Consider the following 22,500-nt stretch of genomic DNA (forward strand, 5'->3'; position numbering starts at 1 on the left):
CTCAGCCTGCTTCCCAAACAGAGAATCCCCCAGCTCCTCGATAATATCCAGTCCCCTCATTTGGCCCTAGGAATAAAGGCTTAAACTGATGTCAACCTTTAGCTCACTTGGTTGCATTATGTCAGCTGCAGCTGCAGGCGCATTGCGTTGCATTGAGAGGGGAGAAATCTCGTGGGTGGGTGGGGGGATATGGTGCCCCTCTCGTGTGCTAAAGGTTAGCAGCATCATGTGACCTGAATTGACCAATAGCGACCTAGCATCTAGAAGCCATCTTTGACTTTTCTCCTTTGGTCTCCACAAGCCTGTCAGGATAGCTTCGTTGGATGAACCTGTGAAACTTTAAGCGGCTGCATTTAGCTGCACTCAACTGTTGGCAGATAATATATGCAACACCCACCAAATGTGTTGAGCACCACTTGTATATATATGTATATATATATATATATATACATACATACACGTAGGCGTAGGAGTGGCTGTGTGGTAAGTAGCTTGCTTACCAGCCACATGGTTCCGGGTTCAATCCCACTGCGTGGCACCTTGGGCAAGTGTCTTCTACTATAGCCTCGGGCCGACCAAAGCCTAGTGAGTGGATTTGGTAGACGAAAACTGAAAGAAGCCTGTCGTATATATGTGTATATGTGTGAGTATATGTTTGTGTGTCTGTGTTTGTTCCATCCAACATCACTTGATGTTTACATCCCCGTAACTTAGTGGTTCGTCAAAGAGACCGATAGAATAAGTACTAGGTTTACGAAGAATAAGTCCTGGGGTCGATTTGCTCGACTAAAGGTGGTGCTCCAGCATGGTCACAGTCAAATGACTGAAACAAGTAAAAGAGTAAAAAGTATGTATGTGTGTAAGTGTGTGTTTGTATATGTATATCCTCATCATCATTTGATATCTGCTTTCCATGCTGGCCTGGGTTGGACAGTTTGACATGAGCTGGCCAGGCAAAAGTCTACACTGGACTTCTGTGTCTGTCTTGGCATGGTTTTTATGGCTGGAAACCCTTCCCAACAGAGTGGACTGAGTGCTTTTTATGCGGCATCAGCGAAGGCGATGCCACATAATGTATATATCTGAGAGAGAATGAGAGAGATGGACATAAAATCATTCGTGTGTGTCTTTGTGAATTCCAGAAATTAACTAAAAATTTAAAACAGATAAAACAATTTTATAGAGTATCATCATCATCATCGTTTAACGTCCGTTTTCCACGCTAGCACAGGTTGGACGGTTCAACCGGGGTCTGGGAAGCCAGGGCTGCACCAGGCTCCAGTCTGATCTGGCAGTGTTTCTACAGCTGGAGTTTCTTTAAAAAAATCTAATAATCAAATTTTACTAAGGAAAGCATAACATAGCCATACAACATGAGTTAATGAGGGATCTTCTCTGCATTTATTCAACCTGCTAAGAACTGCCTCTGAATCTCTCCAAGTAAATCCTTTCTCCCCTTAAAAATAAGTCACATTGAACAATGAAATCATGGACATACAAAAGCATAATGGCTATCATTTGAGTACATTTTTTTTACTATAACTCTGCGTGACCACTGCTGACTTAGAATTAACTCAGTCATGGGTGGTCAATCCAACTGTATCATGATTACTGAGTGGTAGGACAAGCTTTGTATGTTTCATTTCCTGATTCCAAACTTGGATAATTCTTTTTTTTTTGTAGTTTTTAAAAGAAATTTTCTTATCAAGTAAGACTTCAGTAAGAAATCTGATGTCCTTAAATAGATTATATATTTCTCATTTTCTTTTCTTGATTAGTTATCCATCCGTCCACTGAAAAGTAACATGTTTCTTTCCTTTTGCAGTAGCTACACCATTACTGGTATTTCATTGTCAAAATAACCATTAACCTTTCGTTGAATGTTCCACATTAACATTTCACATTTTCACAGAACTTGTGTTTTCACACTTTGACATAACAACTGCATGTAAAGGACAGCTTCATCCTTTATATGCTCTGAACAAATTTTTCTGCATGTAATTGCATTACTGATTGTTTCAAAATACTTTCAGCTTATTAGTATTTTCTCACTTTTTACTTTCGTATTGATATTTTATGTTTTTTAAATTGTATAACTGCAAGTTAATATTAATTTTTTAAATTTGATGTTGTTGTTGTTGTGGGTGTCATAAGCAGGTGTTGGTGTAATGGACAACACTAATATTTCACTCCTGCTCATTTCTGTTGATTCCCAGTCAGCATTTATGGTTTTAATGCTGTTGACACCAGTCTTTAAGGCTCTGTTGGACATTGGCACATCTGGCAGAGCATGCTGCTTTCATTCCTTCCAAGCTTTGTCAGTGCAACTTTCATTCTTGCTGTCTTACTTTTTATTTGTAGATAATATTAGTTAGGAGGCACAATGGCCCAGTGGTTAGGGCAGTGGACTCGCGGTCGGAAGATCGCGGTTTCGATTCCCAGACTGGGCATTGTGAGTGTTTATTGAGCGAAAACACCTAAAGCTCCACGAAGCTCTGGCAGGGGGTGGTGACGACCCCTGTTGTGCTCTTTCACCACAACTTTCTCTCGCTCTTTCTTCCTGTTTCTCTTGTACCTGTATTTCAAATGGCCAGCCTTGTCACACTCTGTGTCACGCTGAATCTCCTCGAGAACTGCGTTAAGGGTACACGTGTCTGTGGAGTGCTCAGCCACTTGCACGTTAATATCACGAGCAAGCTGTTCTGTTGATCGTATCAGCTGGGACCCTCATTGTCACAACCAACAGAGTGCTCCTATTATATAATATTAGTTAACAAAGAAGTAGTAGTGTTTTTTTTAGAATCAGTTGTAATCCTTTAAGTATAAATTCTTCTGGGAATCTTACTTGAATTCTCTGTGGCTATTTGTCCATCCAAAATTCTATTGCTTCTATTCCTAATTTGTGGAAGAATATTTGTGTTGAGACTAGTTATGTCAAAACTAATCAGGATTGTCCCTTTATCTATTCTTTCTGGAACATGGTTTAGGAAATTCATGTCATCTTTGATAAAACTAGAGATCAATTTGCACAATGGTTTCAAAATTATGCTCAGTAAATTTTTTAATTGTTGGGTATTAGGTGTTGGCCCTTCAACAATTGGACATAATTTTAGATAAGATGGTTTGGAAATGTTCTCAAATGTGGGCCCTTTAACCTGTTATTGACTTGTTTAGATTTCTGAATTTTTGGAAGCCCATAAAAGTTTCTTGTTTATTGTTCTTGAATTTATCCATTAATTTACCAGTTTTATTCATAACAAGCACTATGACCCAGCGTTGCCGGGTCATAGTGCTAGTGCATGCATATACAGCTGCATGCGTGCACACATACACGTCAGTACTGTCCAAATCTCCGACCAATCACATACAGCCAGCTGGCATTCAATTGGTGTATCAACTTTCGGGCATTTTGATTGGGTTTTGGATAGAAAATTCACAAAAAAGTCACTTCTATTGATTTTTTAATGGCTTTGCAGAGTGACTAAATGTAAAGATATGCACGACCACTCTTGGACGATTTTGAATGACCATAGAAAGTGCAAGCCCTCTAACTGAAAAATTGTGGATTTGTATAAAGGACACACACACAGACATTTTGCCGTTTATATATAGAGAGATTTGTTTATCTCCATTGGTTTCTAATTTTTTGTAGAAATGTCAGACATTTAGTTGTTTTTGTCCATGATTACAGTAGCTCCTCCTGTGTCAGCATCTTTAATAACTTTTGAGGAATCTTTCTATAGACATTCCAATGCTTTTTGGTCTTCATTCTTCATTGTTTGCTTTTATAGAGTTTGTTAGAATGTTTTGAGTTTGCTGATTTTTTCAGACACGTTATGTATTCCTCCAAGAGTTCATTGGAGGCTTAAATCCCATTTTCTTTTTCACAAATGATGGATTGCCATCATGTTTACTTTTGGAAGAATTCCCATAGGTGAAGTTTTCTGGAAAATTTCTCTGTATCTTTTACGAAATCTTTTCTGTCTGGTTTTGGCAGTAGTGTAAATTTAAGTCCATAAACCAGAAGTTTTATTTCATTTTCCATGAGGTTTCATTGGGTTAGGGTTATTACATTTGGATCAGTTGGTTCAGTATTTCTTTGACCCTTTGTATCATTAGGTTTTCCTTTCATTTCTGCTTGGAGCTCCAGTTCCTAAAGAGGGCTTCTTATTCTGTCTTTCCATTATTCTATTTTGTTGGAAGGAAGATTTGCAGATATTATGTCACCTGCCTTGGTATGTTGGTATGTTTTCAATAAGTTTCTGTTGCTTTAATGGTCTATTTTCGTCTGTTCTTCCATTGTTTTGGCTATGTTGGATTCTTCCTGGTATGTTTTCTTTGGTTTGGCAGTCTATTTTGGTCTCTTCTATTATTATTTGGAAGTATTTTGTGAATGTTGGGGGTTTGTCTTGGGACAAATTATTGAATTTTTTCCTGTTTTTAATGTTTACATACTGAGAATTATAGGTTTCCACCACATATATAGGTTTATATTGGTGTGTTTATGCATATACGTATACATATATGTATTTGTACACACACACACACACACACACACACATCATCATCATCATTTAACGTCCATATTCCATGCTGCCATGGGTTGGACGGTTTGACTGGAACTGGTAAGCTGGAGAGCTGTACCAGGTTCCAGTCAGATTTAGCATGGTTTCTACTGCTAACACTTTGTAAGGTGGTTGGTGCTACGAAGGGCATTCAACCGTAAGATCCCTGCCAAGAAGCCTGGTGCACTCTTCTGCCTAGCTAGCTGCTGTCAAACCAGCATGGGAAACAGATGTTAAATGATGATTCTCTCTCTCTCTCTCTCTCTCTCTCTCTCTCTCTCTCTCTCTCTCTCTCACACACACACACACTGGATTCAGTCCCACTGTGTGGTACATTGGCCAAATGTCTTCCACAGCCTTGAGCCAAGCAAAGCCTTGGGAGTGGATTTGGAAGAAGGAAACTGAAAAAAGCTTATTGCGTGTGTGTGTGTGTGTCTTTGTGACTGTTTGCCCTCCCCCACCACTTGACAACCAGTGTTGGTTTGTTTATATCCATGTATCTTAGTAGTCCAGCAAAAAGATACCAGTAGAATAAGTACCAGGCTTTAGAAAGAATAAGTACTGGAGTTGATTCATTAAACTTAAAGGTTCTTCAAGGCTGTGCTCCAGCATGGCTGCAATCTAATGAGTGAAACAGATAAAAGAGGTATGTCACCATCATCATCATCATCATTGTTTAACATCCATCTTCCATGCTGGCATGGGTGGGATGGTTTCACAAGAGCCTGCTAAGTAGAAGCCTGCACCAGACTTCCATGACAGTTTCGGCAGGATCTTTGCAGCTGGATGCCCTTCCTAATGCCAACCATCCAGCAGAGTGGGCTTAGTGCTTTCTACATGGCACAAGCACAAGCAAGGTCAGTTTTAGCAAGGTTTTTACAGCTGGATGCCCTTCCAAATGCCAATCACTTTACAGTGTGGACTGGATGCTTTTTAAGCAGCACCGGCACTGACAGGGTCACCAAGTACTTGCAAGGCACACACACACATATATATATATATATATATATATGTGAGTGTGTGTGTGTGTATATACATATATATATATATATATACATATATATATATATACATACACACAGACACACACATATACATTGTACATAACTTAGCAGAGACCAAAATCCTTGTAAGTAGGATAACAGACAAATTATGCATCCCTTCAGGGAGGTGGCACTGCTTGATATGCAGAAAAGGTGTAGGTAGAAATTCCATTCAATGTACCCAGTGCAAGCTATGGACACATAAGAGGTGCAACTGTATCAAAAGAAGATTAGCAGAGGTGGTGGTGTTTGTGTGTGGCAGATGTCTGGGCACAGTAAACATGATGTATGATCAAGTAACATGGTAGGGCACAGTGTGGAGGCGCAATGGCCCAGTGGTTAGGGCAGCAGACTCGCGGTCGTAGGATCGCGGTTTCGATTCCCAGATCGGGCGTTGTGAGTGTTTATTGAGCGAAAACACCTAAAGCTCCACGAGGCTCCGGCAGGGGATGGTGGTGATTCCTGCTGTAATCTTTCACCACAACTTTCTCTCACTCTTACTTCCTGTTTCTGTTGTACCTGTATTTCAAAGGGCCGGCCTTGTCACACTCTGTGTCACGCTGAATATCCCCGAGAACTACATTAAGGGTACACATGTCTGTGGAGTGCTCAACCACTTACACGTTAATTTCACGAGCAGGCTGTTCCGTTGATCGGATCAACTGGAACCCTCGTCGTCGGAACCAACAGAGTGCTTCCAACAGGGTACAGTATTGACTTAAAAAGTCTTAAATATATTTAGTGGTATATTACGGTTGCAGAACGAAGTACAGTTGACCCCATCAGCAATTAACATGTATGTTCTTGTTGCCAGAAATGTGTTCAATATGTAAAATCGGTGCATCCAGTTGTGTTACATCACTAAATTTAGCAACTTTTTTTGGAAATGTGTTCATGGATGGTTAATGGGTTTAAACCGGCCATATCCGGCCAAAAGTATTCTGCCTGTTTTATGTTCAAACTGGCTAGATCTGGTCTCTTACACCAGCCCTACAATATCGTTTTAAAAATGAACAGCTACATCATCAAAATCTCATAGCCACAAGATAATTCATGATTAGTTCAAAACTATACTCTTTACTCCTTTACTTGTTTCAGTCATTTGACTGCGGCCATGCTGGAGCACCGCCTTTAATCGAGCAACTCGACCCCAGGACTTATTCTTTTGTAAGCCCAGTACTTATTCTATCAGTCTCTTTTGCCGAACTGCTAAGTGATGGGGATGTAAACACACCAGCATCAGTTGTCAAGCAATGCTGGGGGGACAAACACAGACACACAAACACATACACACACATATATATATATATATACACATATATACGACAGGCTTCTTTCAGTTTCCGTCTACCAAATCCACTCACAAGGCTTTGGTCGGCCTGAGGCTATAGCAGAAGACACTTGCCCAAGATGCCACGCAGTGGGACTGAACCCGGAACCATGTGGTTGGTTAGCAAGCTACTTACCACACAGCCACTCCTGTGCCTATAGTTCAAAACTATGTGGATAAAAAAAGCATTAATTTTGGCAGAATAATGCAAACACTAAAGGGTTAATGTGGTGCTGAAGAAGGAGCAAATAACTCCTGAAATATGCATCTACACCTGTTTTCCTATCGTCGATTGTATTGTTTACATAGATGTATTCATTTATGAAATCTGATGATATAACTTCATAAAGTTAAATAATAGGGGCAGGAGTGGCTGTGTGGAAAGTAGCTTGTTTACCAACCACATAGTTCCGGGTTCAGTCCCACTGTGTGGCACCTTGGGTAAGTGTCTTCTACTATAGCCTCAGGCCGACCAAAGCCTTGTGAGTGGATTTGGTAGACGGAAACTGAAAGAAGCCCGTCGTATATATGTGTATATATATATATATATATATATATATATATATATATGCGTGTGTGTGTTTGTGTGTCTGTATTTGTCCCCTTGGCATCGCTTGACAACCGATGCGGTTCGGCAAAAGAGACTGATAGAATAAGTACTCGGCTTACAAATGATAAGTCCCGGGGTTGAGTTGCTCGATTAAAGGCGGTGCTTCAGCATGGCCGCAGTCAAATGACTGAAACAAGTAAAAGAGTAATAACACTGCTAACACGGTGGGACACAGTATTGACATATAAAACTTTCATATACTTGGTAGTATTGGGTCATCCTATGAATAATGCAGTTTTTTCAATTGCATGAACTAAAAGTCAGTGGGGGATGGCATAAACTACCTGCATCAACTTGCTATAAAAGCAGGTAGAAATTTTACCTTGTCTTTATTCATAGTGCAGGTTTTGAAGAGTGCAGTTCGATTTTAACAGTTATTTCTTCAAAGCTATAATGGAAGTGGCAAAGCAGCATATTTTGATTTATGAGTTCAGTAACACAACGGAAAGTGCGAGGAATATTAATGCAGCATATGGGGATCGGACGATAGGCATAAGCCAGTGTTAACGGTGGTTCTGGAAATTCTGAGCCAGAAACTACAGCCCAGAAGACTAGCCTCTTTCTGGTAGATCTGTAGAGCTTGATGAGGATGTCCTGCAAATTCTGGTGGTATAAAATACCATTGTAACTGTTGAGGAACTAGCAGAGAAGCTTGGATTTGGTCTTTCAACCATTCATCAACACCTGCATGCCATTAGAAAAGTCAGTAAATTGGGTCAATGGGTTCCTCACAAACTTTCCCAGTCTAATTGCTTGTAGATAGTGAATGTGTGCTCTTCTTTAGTGTCATGTCTCAAGAATGAACCTTTTTTAGTGACTGGTGATGAGAAATGGGTTCTCTATAAAAATGTCAAGCACCAAAGACAGTAGGTAGGGAAAGGAGAAACACTGGCACCTTAGACTAAAGAAGTTCTTCACCCTGGTATGGTGTTATCTCTTTGGTGGCATATGAAAGTTTTAGTAAACTTTGAACTTTTAAACCCAAACCAACTGATAACAAAGATCTACTGTGAGCAGCTTAAGTCAGCGCTAGAAGGAAAACGACCATCTTTGGTTTCAAGACAAAAGGTGCTCCTCCATCAGGATAATGCTCAGCCACATACAACGAGGATGACATTCGAAAGGCTGGAGCAGTTTGAATGAGAAATGATGCTCCACCCACCATATTTGTTGGACATTGCCCCATCTGATTATCATTTATTCCGCAGTCTTCAAAATCATTTGGATGGAAAAGATAGGAATTATGTAGACGAGGTCAGAACAGTACTGAGGGATATTTTACATCATGGGCAAGTGAATTTTGGAAGACGGGCCTTGCAAGTCTACCAAATATATGGAAGAGCATTGTAGAAAATGAAGGATAATATATTTTTGATTAAAAAAGAACTTTGTTTATCTTAATTTTGAAAAATAAAAGAAGTATTAAAAAAACTGCATTATTTATGGGATGACCCAATATATTATGGTTGTATAATGAAATATGGTGTCCCTACCAGCAATGAATATGATTTTTTAGTTTGTCTGAAGTGACAGAAATGTCTGTTTTGTGACCTGTTGCCTCTGTTTAATCTGTAACCAAGTCTATACTTTCTTGTTTATGTGTGTGTGTGTATGTAGCTGAGAAAAACATTTCTGTCTTTTAATAACAAATATTGGTCCCATAATTACTCTATAGATCTTTTTGATATTATGATGGATTTCTTGGAATCTGCTCTGGTTACAGACCTGACTGGTCCTTTTCTTCTCTCTCAAATAAACTAGTACTTCCCTAGTACTGTTCAGAGGTTCATACAGGGATGATGTTCTTTTCACAACCTTAGGTACATCTTGGCTATCCTCTGACTGTATCCTGAAGGCCCTCCACAAGTTTTTAAAAAATTATAATCTATCTATCTCATTCAAAGACATTACTGAAATAGCTAACATTTTAGATGTGAATCTCAACTTAGATGCTAACTTCTATTACCCTTACCATGAGCCGAATGAGTAATTATATTTCAATGTTTGTTCAAATCACCCTAAATTTTCTTTTATCAGCATAGTTATTGGCATTTCTGTTAGGATCTCTCACCTATGAGCCAATAAAGATATCTTTAATAATCCCACCCTGTATTATACTCAGCCCCCAGCACTCTCACCCTGAAACAGCAACTTCTTTGAGAGGATCTCATATATTCCCAATACTAGATTCAAAACTAAATTTGAGCTCCTTTTTCCTGGTATAGAATTTCTGGCCCCCAAGTTTTCTCCTACTAATCCACATCATGCCACCCACTACCAGTATCCCCCTTTCATCAATACACATCTACTACTCTGACCAACCCAGAGGTGGAATAATCTCTGGCCTCCCGAGCTTAGCCCGCCCATCACTACACTGAATTCTAAAACCTCCAAGGGCAGAAAATAGGACATCTTATGGTTTGTACCCTCATTCTCTTCCCAGGTTAAATCTTTACCCAAGTTATATTACACTACTTAGCTTTAATTTCCCATCCCACAATAAATATTACCCCACCTTTAATATATCTATAAAAATCTCATACTCCATAACCCCTGAATTGGGATCTATAATTACCTCCTCCAATAGGTGCTAATGGCTACCTTATCGTGGGCTCTATGAAGCACTCTAACTACAGTCAGGGTGGAAGCCTGATCAGTTCTTTATAGGTCGTACCCACCTTAACAATAGTGATGGTAGCATTGTTACTCCTGGTTCATGTAATCATAGCTCTTGTGATTGCGATGAAGCCCCCTCTCAGCTCCAGATGGGAATTGATAACACTTGTGGTTCTCCCTTATGGAACTGATTTTATAAATCAGCATAGGCTGGAGATTAAACATAAGTCTACCAGTAATGATAAAACCCTGTAATAGTTGGGTTTCCCAATTATGTCCATTAGATGGATTTTGCTTACACTATATCATGGCATATAAATGTCTGGTTATAACTCCACATTTCCACCAGGCTATGGTCTACATTGGGGACATTTGATTTCAGGTAGCACTACCAGGCTAACCTGAGCTCATTTTCAAATGGAGCCTCTAAACTCTCCCTTAGCTAGATATATACATCACAAGTCCCAGGACATAATCTGTACCTTGTCCTTGTCCATAGTTAGTGAGAGTACCCCATATATTGTTAAACATTATAATACCTCCTTACTCAATAGATTTTTTCTGATGTGATTTTTTCATGTACACATAAGTTTTATTCCACATTTGCTCATTATTAAAAGTCTTTATAATTTCTCCTAATTGTGGATGAAATTGTAACTTTTTATCCAAATATGTAAGTACTTATTCTCTTTCTCACAACCTACTTTCCTCCTCCGCTACACCCACTCCTACAACTTTACCTCAGTGCTTATCTCTTCCTGCTTCTCTGTCTGGTTAGTTGATATTTCTGACTGATTTTATGGTCTCCTTAACACTATCTTTAGTTGCTCTACTATATGAATCATCACACTTCCTTTTGCTAGGATGATTTTAACTTTACCTTCTCTCCTTTCTTCTGTTCTATCCTCCCTTTCTTATGATCTAGAGGTTGCCCTTCCTCCTCCTTCCCTCACTCCTCATCTCATTCTGCTTCCCCTCTTCCTTTAACTGTTTATTTCTGCTTGCTCTACTATATGAACCACATTTGCCAAGCTTCTCTTGATGAGGGGAGCTGGACTAACTGTATCTTCATGTGACTGGCTACTAGTTACATAACTCTTTGCATATTTCATCTGCAATTTATGGTTAGTGTAGTTATTCCATAACTATGGGTTTCCTGAAGCAGCTGCTGAGTTATGAAATTATATATTTTCTTATCTTATTCCATGCATTTTTTGTGGGGTTTTTTTGTGCACCATGTAAATATAATTTATATCAAAACTAACTCTCTTTATCTCCATTAATGTCTGCATGCATGTATGCACATATATATATATATATATATATATATATAAACATAAACATATATATATATATATATATTATATATATATATATATATATATGTATATAAACATAAACATATAAACATACACACGTGTGTGTATAAATATATACTTATATGTTTATATGTATATAAGTACATATAAATATATATACACATGTACAAATATGTATATGTGTGTGTGTCCATGTGTCTCTGTATCTGTCTATGTTTGTCTGTGTCCTGTCTGTCTGTGTGTGTATTGGTGTGCAGATGTGTAATTGTATTTATACATATGTATGGATTTCCTTCTGTTTGCATATATATGTATGTATATGTGAGTGAGTATGTATGTCTTTATATGTGTATGTATATGTGTATACATGTAAATGTATGAACACACACACATGTATTTTCTTTGTATATATATATATATATATATATATATATACTTTATTTAAAGCAGCAGAAAATTCAACAAAAGCTGTTACTCTGAGTTTCCCGTTGCCGTTCATCGGACAGTTTTTGCTAGAAAAAACTGTCCGATGAACGGCAACGTGAAACTCAGAGTAACAGCTTTTGTTGAATTTTCTGCTGCTTTAAATAAACCATATTACTCTACCAATGGTATTTGAGTACTGTTTTTCCACCTTGTTTCACATTTATGTGTTTACTCTGGTATATGTATATATATATATATATATGTGTGTGTGTGTGTGTGTGTGTGTGTATTTATGTATATAAAGTATTTGCTTGCTATTGCATTTGCCTGTTTATTATCCAGTCCTCAACAGTTTTATCACTGTAACACTCCATTTCCTTCTTCTCCTCCCCCTATCTCTCTAAATTTTAGGTTATCTCATATTGTATCAGTCCCCAATTGGTTTTTTCTGTCTAGGACCCTATGGTCAGTTATATGTACAATGTTTAAATGTGTTTTGACATGCATACAAGTGGTGCCCCAGCATGGTCGCAGCCTTCGGGCTAAAACATTTTTAAGGATTTAAGGATACATCTTCCATCTATTTCTTTTTTTTTTATGCAACTATCTATAGTCATTTATATAAGGATTCACTATACACCAGTGTGTGTGTGTGTGTACCACAGAATCTAGACCATCAGATGCTGTTATACATTGCTGGTCACAGTGTGCTTCCAGCTCTCTCTTGATTGTGCCATTCTTTCTACATCTTGATACAAAATTATCTAAGCTTACATATCTCTGGTGGCTGGCTTCTTTTCTATCTATATAAAGGCTTTTTCAAATAAACTTGCATTTCATTTTAGAAGCTTCAAAGAAAAACTCTAACATAATGCACAAGCACTCAGTTGTGAGTGCACTGTATCATATAGCAGAAACAACTGGAAGCTAATGGAGTTGATAATGCAATTCCTGTTCCCTTGTCATTTCTTTAATTTCATATTATATTCAGTGCTCCACTAATGCTTTATTCCAAAGCATATGTATATTGATTCTGACATCAGGTTATTAGTATCACTAAGCCTAAATGAAATCACAATATATATATATATATATATCATGATGTGGTAAAGTAGAATAGGGGTTGGTCAGCTAAGAGAGCAAAGATAATGTTATAAGAAACACAAGTCTTGTTAATTACTGCTACCCAGGGTTTCATGGCTGAAACATTTATTTCGTTGTTTTTCAGGCTGAGAACAAACTTGTTTTCATTATATATGTGTGTGTGTGTGCGTATGTATGTATGTGTGTGTGTGTGTATGTATGTATGTATGTATGTATGTATGTATCTATGCATATGTCAAACATCTTGCAGATGGCTGCAATCTGTCACCTTTATTATTAGTATGAAATGACATCTAAAATGTGAACTGTATGTTTATATTGGCTGTTGTTGTTGTTGTTGTTTCTATGGTACTTTATTTATTATTGCTGTTGTTGATGATTGTTATGATGATGATGATGGTGGTGGTGGTGGTGGTTTTCTTCCTGAATATCTTATAATTGCTTTTTTTCTTCTTTTTCCTTTATAGTGGTGTCGTAGACAATATTAAAGGGGCCAAAGAGTAAGTATATGAAACTTTTTCTATTTTGTTATCAGTGACCTTCTCTCTGACCTTCATGTCTTGGATTCCAAGATAAAAAAAAAAATCCCTCTGACCAAACCTGAATGTCTCACAACAGAATGGATTTTGCTATAACATCTATAACGTAAAGAGCACCCACTACACTCTCGGAGTGGTTGGCGTTAGGAAGGGCATCCAGCTGTAGAAACACTGCCAGATCAGACTGGAGCCTGGTGCAGCCTTCTGGCTTTCCAGATCCCTGGTCGAACCGTCCAACCCATGCTAGCATGGAGAACGGACATTAAATGATGATGATAATCTCAAGGACTAAGTTGGTGGCATTAAACTTGGTGACAGATTAAGTCTGCCACCTACACCACAATGGGGATTCAGCTCTGAATGCAAAGAACTAGAACAAATTCCATGAGGTATCTTGTTCAGTATTCTAACATCTTCAGCTGACCCCTATTCTAGACTGGAAATTTAGTTATTGAAACCCTCCCCTCCTCATCACCTACAGGCAACTTGCCCTCAACAGGATGTGAACTCAGATCACAAAATGCCAGATTAAATACTGCAAAGCATTTCTCTCAGAGAGCTCAATGACATAAACATCCATGTCAGAAGCATAGGATTTCCTACATACAGCACTTGTTAGAAATATTCATTTCAAATTTAGGCCCAGGGCTAGAAGTTTCTGAAAAGCAAAGTCAACTTTATGGGAATTTAAACTCTGAATATAAGCTGGACAAAATGTTGCTAAGCATTTTGCCTGGCATCCCTAATGATTCTGCCAGCTTGCTGCCTTAAAGCCAGATTAAATATTGGTTTCAAATTTTAGCACAAGTCCAGCAATTTCAGGGTCAGTCAATTACATCAACCTCAGTGTTCAACCGGTACTTATTTTTCCAATCCTGAAAGGAGGAAAAGCAAAGTCAGCCTCAGTGGAATTAGAACTCAGAACTTAAAGCAAATAAAATTCTGCTAAGTATTTTGCCTGGCGTGCTAACGTTTCCTATTTTTTATTGCCCACAAGAGGCTAAACATAGAGGGGACAGACAAAGGGATTAAGTCGATTACAATGACCCCAGTGTGTAACTGGTACTTAATTTATTGACCCCGAAAGGATGAAAGGCAAAGTCGACCGCTAAGCATTTCGACCAGTGTGCTAAAGTTTCTGCCAGCTCGCCGCCTTCATGTGCTAAGTTTCTGCCCTGCAGCCGACTGGCTTAAGACAGAATGTATCATTTAATCAGTGACATAAACATCCATGTGAAAACATAAAATTTCATACATGTAGCATTTGTTAGGACTATCAAGTGGAAAATTAATGCTGCAGCAATTAAGCTATTTAAACAAACCAATGACCAAGCCTCTAGTTCATGGATTTGAAACCTTTCTAATACCAGGGGTGAGATACAAATTTTTAGGAACCTGTGGAGATAATCTGTACTCTGAAAAATAACAAGTCATCCCTACACAAGTCAGTTATTATAGAGTTATTATTGTCATTGATCATAATTTTTTCATGGTTTCTCTGTATGGATGCTCTTCCTATTACCAACCTCTTCTAGAGAGTATTTGAGGTACATTTTATCATGCACCAGCACTAGGGAGGTTGTTGTGTCCTCTGCAATACTAAAATGTCCTCTCTACTCTACATTTTCTTTGTTCATTCAAAACAGATATGACCAAGAGGGTAAATAAAGAAAAGAATGATGACATATTAACTTACTGCTTGAGTCTTATTTTAGTTTTGAATGGGGTCAAAGTTCCATCTGCAGACAAGGAATTTCTCATGACTGCTTTATATGATCTCTTGATCGTCCAGAAATAGGTGCCATACTTCAAACTTGTTAGAAGTGGCACTTGTTAGAAGTATTGAGTGTTAAAGCATGTTGAATATCACTGAGGGAACTATTACAAGTATCTTGAAAATGCGGCCAAATTTCACACACATCACACACGACTAACTTTAATATATATATATACATATTGCTTAAGCATAGTGACACTAATAACATGGTGTTAGAACTCAATATACATATGCTTCAGAATAAAGCAATAGTCAAGTACAGAGTGTACTATGAATTTAAATGACAAAGGAACAAGAAATTATGCAACGGTCTTCATTAGCTCACAGCAGTTTTTGCTATAAAACATTGTGCACTCACATCTTAGTTCTTGTGCATCACTTTATAGCTTCCTCAGAGCTTCTGGAATGAAGTGTAAGTTTATTTAGAAAAGCTGCTACATATATAGAAAAAAAAATTATCAATTGAAATATAAAAATACATAAGTAATGGATTATAGAGTTAGAATGATGCAGTGGTTCTTCAGTTTTGCAAAGTCCTGTAAAAAGAACTCAGAAGGTTGGCCTCTAACCAGGCCTCTGCAGCAGCGATTACTGCTGAGTCAGAGTGAAATTTTGTTCCCTTCAGGTGTGGAAAGAGGTGATAGTCAGAGGGTAGGTGGGGGTCAAGTCAGGAGACTAAGGTGAGTGGTCGTCCCAATTTGAAGTCAAAGTCACATATTTTCATGCAATCGGGACACCCGTGGCTGAGCTTTCCTTGGTGTTTCTGCTTCAAAGCTTTATGCAGTTCATCCAACAGAGAGGTAGTATGCTGCATTGCTGGTGCAACCTTTCTATGAGGAGTTCTCCGTTTTTGTCCCAGAACACTGAAGCCAGAATCTTTCCAGCTGATTTCTGGGTTTGAAACTTCTTGGAACATGGTGAACCACTATGGCACCTCTCCATTGATTACTACTTGGTCTGGAGATCATCATGACGAAGTCAAGTTTCATCCATAATGACAAAACGAGCTATTGAATCAGCCTCTCCTGCTGCAAACCAGTACAAAATCGCCTTTGATGTGCTTCTGATCTTTAATCAGGTGTTTCGGCACCCATTTTGTAGAAAGCTTTCTATGTCCAGAATGTTGTGGATGATGTGGCCAACTCCTTTGCCAGAAATCTCCAGAGTCTCAGCTGTGACTTCAGCTTAAATCCAGCAGTTCTCAAGAATTGTGACATGCAAAACGTTGACTTTGTCCTCAGTGGTTGTGGAAGTTGGCTGTCCTGCCTGGGGTTCATCTGTGACCTTGAAACGATTAGTCCAAAACCTTGGCACCCAGATTTTCACTGTGGAGTAAGATGGGCAGCCATCCTTCAAGGCCTCCTTCATCTCACAATGGATTTCTGCTGCTCCTTTGCCTTGCAAAAAATGGAATTTCAAGACTGCTTGTGCTTCAGTTTTACCAAAATCCACTGTAGGAGCTGCCATCATCCATTAAATCTGCAAAAAAGAGAATGATATATTGTATATCATCTTGATTTTTTGCATATATTCTAGTTCTCCTACCTCACCTGTAAAGGTATCAGCTCTTCTCTTTCATGATACCCTTAAATCCAGGAACTTTGCAGCACCTCTTCATACAATAGTTCTCAGATATAAGATAGCAACACATGTATACACATAGAGAAAAAGCCTATATATATATATATATTAGAAGAAATGAGGTAATCAGAAGATCGGATGGTTCATATTTATAGATATTTATTTATATATTACATTTTTTACATATATATATCATATCATTCAGATCATATCATTCAGATTATTAGCGCTTTCTCCCATTCTAGTGGGGTTTTCAAATCAAATTAATTCCTTTGTGGGGAATTTAATCATTTTATAGAGTTTCGTAGTTGTGGGGAGGAATAAGACAGTACAAGAGGGTGAAGTTGATGAGGAGGAATTATATATATATATATATATATAATATATATATATATATATTTATTTATTTATGTCAGGTCACTCTTGAGTACTACTGGTAACTGGTAACATGTTATCCAGTACAACCTGTCACATGGTTGGGTCATGGGCAGCTGAACCGGTAACCCTACCAAGCTTGCTTGGTGTGGAGGGTGATATCGGGACACCCTGTGGGATGAAAAACGAAACCTGTCAAAGGGTTGAGGAACTTGTGAGAGTCAACAGCCATCCAAATGTGTGTGTATATGTGTGTGGCTGTGTATATGTATGTGGTTGTGTATATGTGTGTGGCTGTGTATATATAAGTTTTAACTTTTGAACATTTTTAACTTTAAACATTTATAAAAAAGTTTATATCTTATTTTGTGTTGTGTTTCTTATTTTTATATATTGTATATAGTTTATATTGTATTTTATTTTATTGTATATCATTATTTTATAACACTAACATAAGTCTCTTATTATGTCAGGTTTCTGATTGCTGAAAGTCCTTTTTAGTAATCTCTGTCTCATAGGATAGACTGGACCCTACAGCCTGGTTAAGGCAACTAGCCTAGGAGATAGTTAACTCTGAAATAAAAGCATGAGGCCCTTGAAGATTTGGGTTTTGCCATTCCATATGTCACACCAATGAAATCTTCAATGGTCAAGAAGTGGGGTAGTCCTGTGCTAGCTATGTCACTCAAAATATATTCAACTGCACAGATACTTCTCGGACACTACAAGCTCAGTTATCATCAGCCGTATGCTTGGCAGTAACCTTACAATGCACTTTGACCCTTTTGTGTTCAGATTATTCAAATATAATGCTTATTTATTGACACTGTTTTGAATTAATCATGCATTAATCACAGGTTTGAGATTTGGATGATGTAATTGCTTATTTTCAGAATGACTTTGTAGCATAGGTGTGAGAGGTTAGATCAGGCTGGTTTGAACATAAAACAGGTAAAATATTGGTTGGTTTAGAGGCTAAAAGGTTAAACTCATTGGAAATGTCTCAAAGAAAAAAAAATCAGTAAATGGCAATAAGGGCTTAGGAATGACTCATGGCAGTAAGGGCTTGAGAATGACTCAGCAGGTGTCCCTGTATGCCACAGGCTGAGCCTTGTCCTTATCCTACCACAGTGGTCAATCGACAACATAAAAAGATTAAGCACCCAATGAAACTTGCTTGTTGGAATGTGCATACTCTAGTTGATGACAATTTTAGTCAAAGTCCAGAGAGATGAACCACATTGATCACCTAGGAGTTGAAAAGATACTCATTCGATGTAGTGACTCTCACTGAAGCATACCTACATGCGGAGAGTCAGTGCAATGAGCATGACTTTGGCTACACTTTCTGTTAGAAAAGTGTAGCAGAGAATCAAGGAAGAGAGTCAGGTGTTGGCTTGACTGTTAGAAACTTTCAGCTCATCTATTGAAATCTATCCCAGTGGTTTCTCAGAACATATGATATTGTGGTGTCTGCATCTTAATAAAGGAAGGTACCTTACACTAATAAGTGTTTATGTACCCACAATATCACCCAAAGAAGCATCTGTTGAACAAATCAATAATGAACTTGGAGAATTGGGAGAAATGGGCTGGCTGGTGATAAGCTAATAATTATGGGTGACTTCAACTTGAGGGTGGGGTCTGATTTCATGATGTGGCTAGCTTTGGGTAAACAAAGTGTAGGAAAATGTAATCGAAATGGTGTCTCACTCCTTACTTTTTGCACTGAACATTGGCTCATGATAGCAAGCACTTTCAGCAAAAAACATAGATGTAAAACAATATGGATGCATCCAAGGTCTAAGACTATGTCTTAGTATGTTAATCAGGTTTGAAGGATGTCCACAATGTACAAGCTATGAAAAGAGCAGCATAGTGGACAAATCTTAGGCTTAGGAGAGAGAAGTTAAATTTTGCAATTGAGCCCCAAATTAGAGAGTAAGGCTCTAGTGTACAAAGGAGAATTAGCATACCAAACCTTAATTCTCCCACTTGATTGCAATGTTGTCATGATGCAATGGAAGGTGTCTCACTTAAACAAGAAAATCCATGAGAAAATTTCAAACCACAAGTCTATAATGCAGTGTCTTCCACTTTGGGGTACGGATCTAAGAAAGTAGGAGATTGGTTTGTTGGCAATGACTTGGAAATCATTAATCTTCACGAAAAGCAGCAACTTGGCAAAAAGTTCTGTGTAAGTCAAATAATCTTAACCAAGACATGAGATATAAATCTCTTAAATTAATAATTCAATGAAGTCTCCAAACAAAGAAAGAAATAAGTGGTGGAACCAAAAAGCAAACGATGTGCAAGATGCTATAGACTTAAGTTACAAAAGTCTTTCGATTTTTTGTAAAAGAGGTTTGAAGCTCTAGACCAGTGTTTAGAGGCTCTGCTGAGATCTGTTGATGGCCAAAAGCTGTTTACTGATGGTCATACCTACAAAAATGATGGATACAGCACTATTCTGATCTCAGTAGATGTTCAAATATAAATGTGAGAATAATTGAGGAAATGGTAGACCTCCCTGCAGTCATAGAAATATCTGTTGAACCAACACAAGATGATACTGCAGCAGCTGTAAGGAAGCTAAGTAATAATAAAATTTTGGATATTGGCAATATTTGCTTGGAAATTCCACAAGTTCCATCCACTTTAAGGGATCTGCACCTCTTTATTCAACTGTCTTCAACCATCCACATCACATGATCAAACCAGCATGGTCTTTTCTTTTGCACACTGCATCTAATTCCTCTTATGCCTAACTTTTATCTCAATACACCAATGCTCTGTTGTGGATATACACTGACATTGCAGATCTAGTGGAACATACTGGTTTCATTCCTCTCTAGTCTTCACGTTCTAGTCTCTGCGTTCAGGGCCCACATCTCCCTACCGTGTATCATTGCTGTTCATACACATGCATGATACAATCTTTCCTTCACTGGGAGAGAAAGAAAGACCTTTGTTTATCAACAGAAGTGAAAGTTCTCTGAACTTTCTCCATCCTATTCTTCTAGTAATTACACTTTCAGTACATCTCCCTTCACTGCTAATTATGTCAGCTAGGTAGCAGAAGTATCTACTACTTCCAGAGAACCTTGGGGACATTTGAGGAAATCAGTTTCCCATGTATCTGTAGTCTTTATGGCTCCTGTACATCTTCCACACACAAGCACTACTTTCTCTGTTGATTTTCCTACTATTCCACTGCACCTCTTGTGTTTTCCTAGCTTGCACTGGGTACACTGAATGGAATTCCCGCCTACACTTTTCTTTCATATTGAGCAGGGTTATTTACCTGAAACAAGTGGGGTCCTGTCTGATATTTTTCCTTACTAGGATCTTGGTCTTTGCTAAGTTAACTTTGAGACCCTTTGATTTTAGGTTTTGTTTTCACATCTGAAATTTCTTTTCTAGTTCTGTTACAGATTCTACTATGAGGGCAAGATTATCAGCATATAATTCCCTTGAGTTTCCAGTCTTAAATCCCTCTGTTATGACCTGGAGGACGATGATGAACAGAAGGGGACTGAGGACCGAGCCTTGGTGAACACCTATCTGTACACTAAATTCATTACTGTACTCATGGCTAAGTCTTACCTTACTAACAGCACCCTTGTACATGTTCTGTACTGCTTTCATAAGCCGTTTGTCTATCCTTAGCTTCCTCAGATGCCATCATATCACTTAGCAAGGGACCCTGTTGAAGGCTTTCTCCAGATCAACAAATACCAAGTACAATGGCTTATTCTTGGCTAAATACTTCTCCTGCAGTTGCTTGGCTATAATAATAGCATTATTAGTGTTTCTCCCTGGCACAGAGCTAATCTGCATTTCATTTTGTCTAATTCTGTTCCTGTTATGACCGGTCTAGTAATTTCATGCTTCCCTTTAAGTCATTTCCCTTACCCTTGTAGCAGCTGGTTCTGGTGCTGTTACACTTGTCACTGGAGCTTATGCCTTCCTGAATAATCTGATTAACTTTATGGATGACTAGACCATATTATGCTCTATCAAATATTTTAAGAATCTCAACAGCAACTTTTGATGGACCATGGATTTTCCCCGTCTTCATACCCTTAATTGCCTTATCTATCATACTGCTGTCAACTAGGATAACTGGTCCCTCTGTTGGGTTCACATGGAGGAGACTCTGTTTCTTCCATTCATTCTCTGCATTTAATAACCTTTCATAGTCGTTCTTTCATGTTTCTTACCAGAGTTACTAAGTGTAAGCATACCATCATCCATCTGTACACGCTTCTCTCTCTCACATCTTCATTCTCTTTGGCACACTGTCTACCAATCCAAGACACCTCAAGTCTCCCATCTTCACATTGTAAGACATTCGCAAACCTCTTCCTTTCTGCCCTTAGCTAGATAAACCTGATGCCTAGCTTCTCTTTTTGCTATTTGATAGGGTTCTTTCCTACCCCCACATTCCCCTCTTTCCAAACCATTCTCTTCACTTTTATGGCCTTGTTGACCTCACTGTTTCACCACAAAGTCACCCATGGTCTGGCAGAGTTTTGCTCCAACCACATATTTGGTCTGTTGCTCTCAGCAGATTGTCTCACAAAATCCTTGTTTTCCTCTTTGTTGTATGTCTGTCTCTTCCTCCTTCTCATCAACTTCTTCTTTCATATCAGTTTGTTTCTCTGTATCCTTCTAGCCCTAAGTTTGAAGTTGCTAACCATTAACCTATGTTAAGTTGTACATTCTTCATCTGGGAACCAGTTTGCATTCACAAGCTTATGCCTGTCCGTGTTTCTGGTGAGAATGTAGTCAGTCTGGCTGGTGTGCCCAACAAATTCATAAGTGATCAAATGGATGGCAGGTTTCTTGAAGTTGATGTTGCAAACCAGTAAGTCATTTACATCACGAAACACCTACAGCCTTGTTCCCTCCTCATTTCTAGAACCAAAACTGTAACCTCCATGCATGCCATGGAATCCAGCATGACCATTGAAGTGCTCTGCCATGATGAGAATGTTAACCCTGTAGTCAACAGAAGGGATTCATAGAAACAATCCTTTTGAAATGTTGTGAGTCTGACATATGGAACTTAGGCAGAGATAAATGACACTATTACATTAAACAAAATTCTTAGCTTAATAATCCTATAACACACCTTAATTACCTCAGTCTCCTTATCCACCAATTTCTCTGCTAGAAGAATACCTACACCACGTAAACCGTCATTGCTGCC

General features: G+C 38.4%; 1 protein-coding gene across 9 annotated transcripts in view; it reads left to right on the forward strand.

The window, feature by feature from the left end:
- The window catches only part of LOC115223375 (transmembrane and coiled-coil domains protein 2), a 354,243-nt gene that overhangs the window by 268,263 nt on the left and 63,480 nt on the right, over window positions 1-22,500 (forward strand). For all 9 annotated transcript variants that reach the window (XM_036512410.1, XM_036512416.1, XM_036512411.1 and 6 more), the window contains one exon: window positions 13,481-13,513. In XM_036512410.1, the coding sequence (XP_036368303.1) occupies window positions 13,481-13,513 (33 nt within the window). The remainder of the gene's footprint in view (window positions 1-13,480; window positions 13,514-22,500) is intronic.

This window comes from Octopus sinensis, linkage group LG23 (genome assembly GCF_006345805.1).
Source record: "Octopus sinensis linkage group LG23, ASM634580v1, whole genome shotgun sequence".
Taxonomy (NCBI): domain Eukaryota; kingdom Metazoa; phylum Mollusca; class Cephalopoda; order Octopoda; family Octopodidae; genus Octopus; species Octopus sinensis.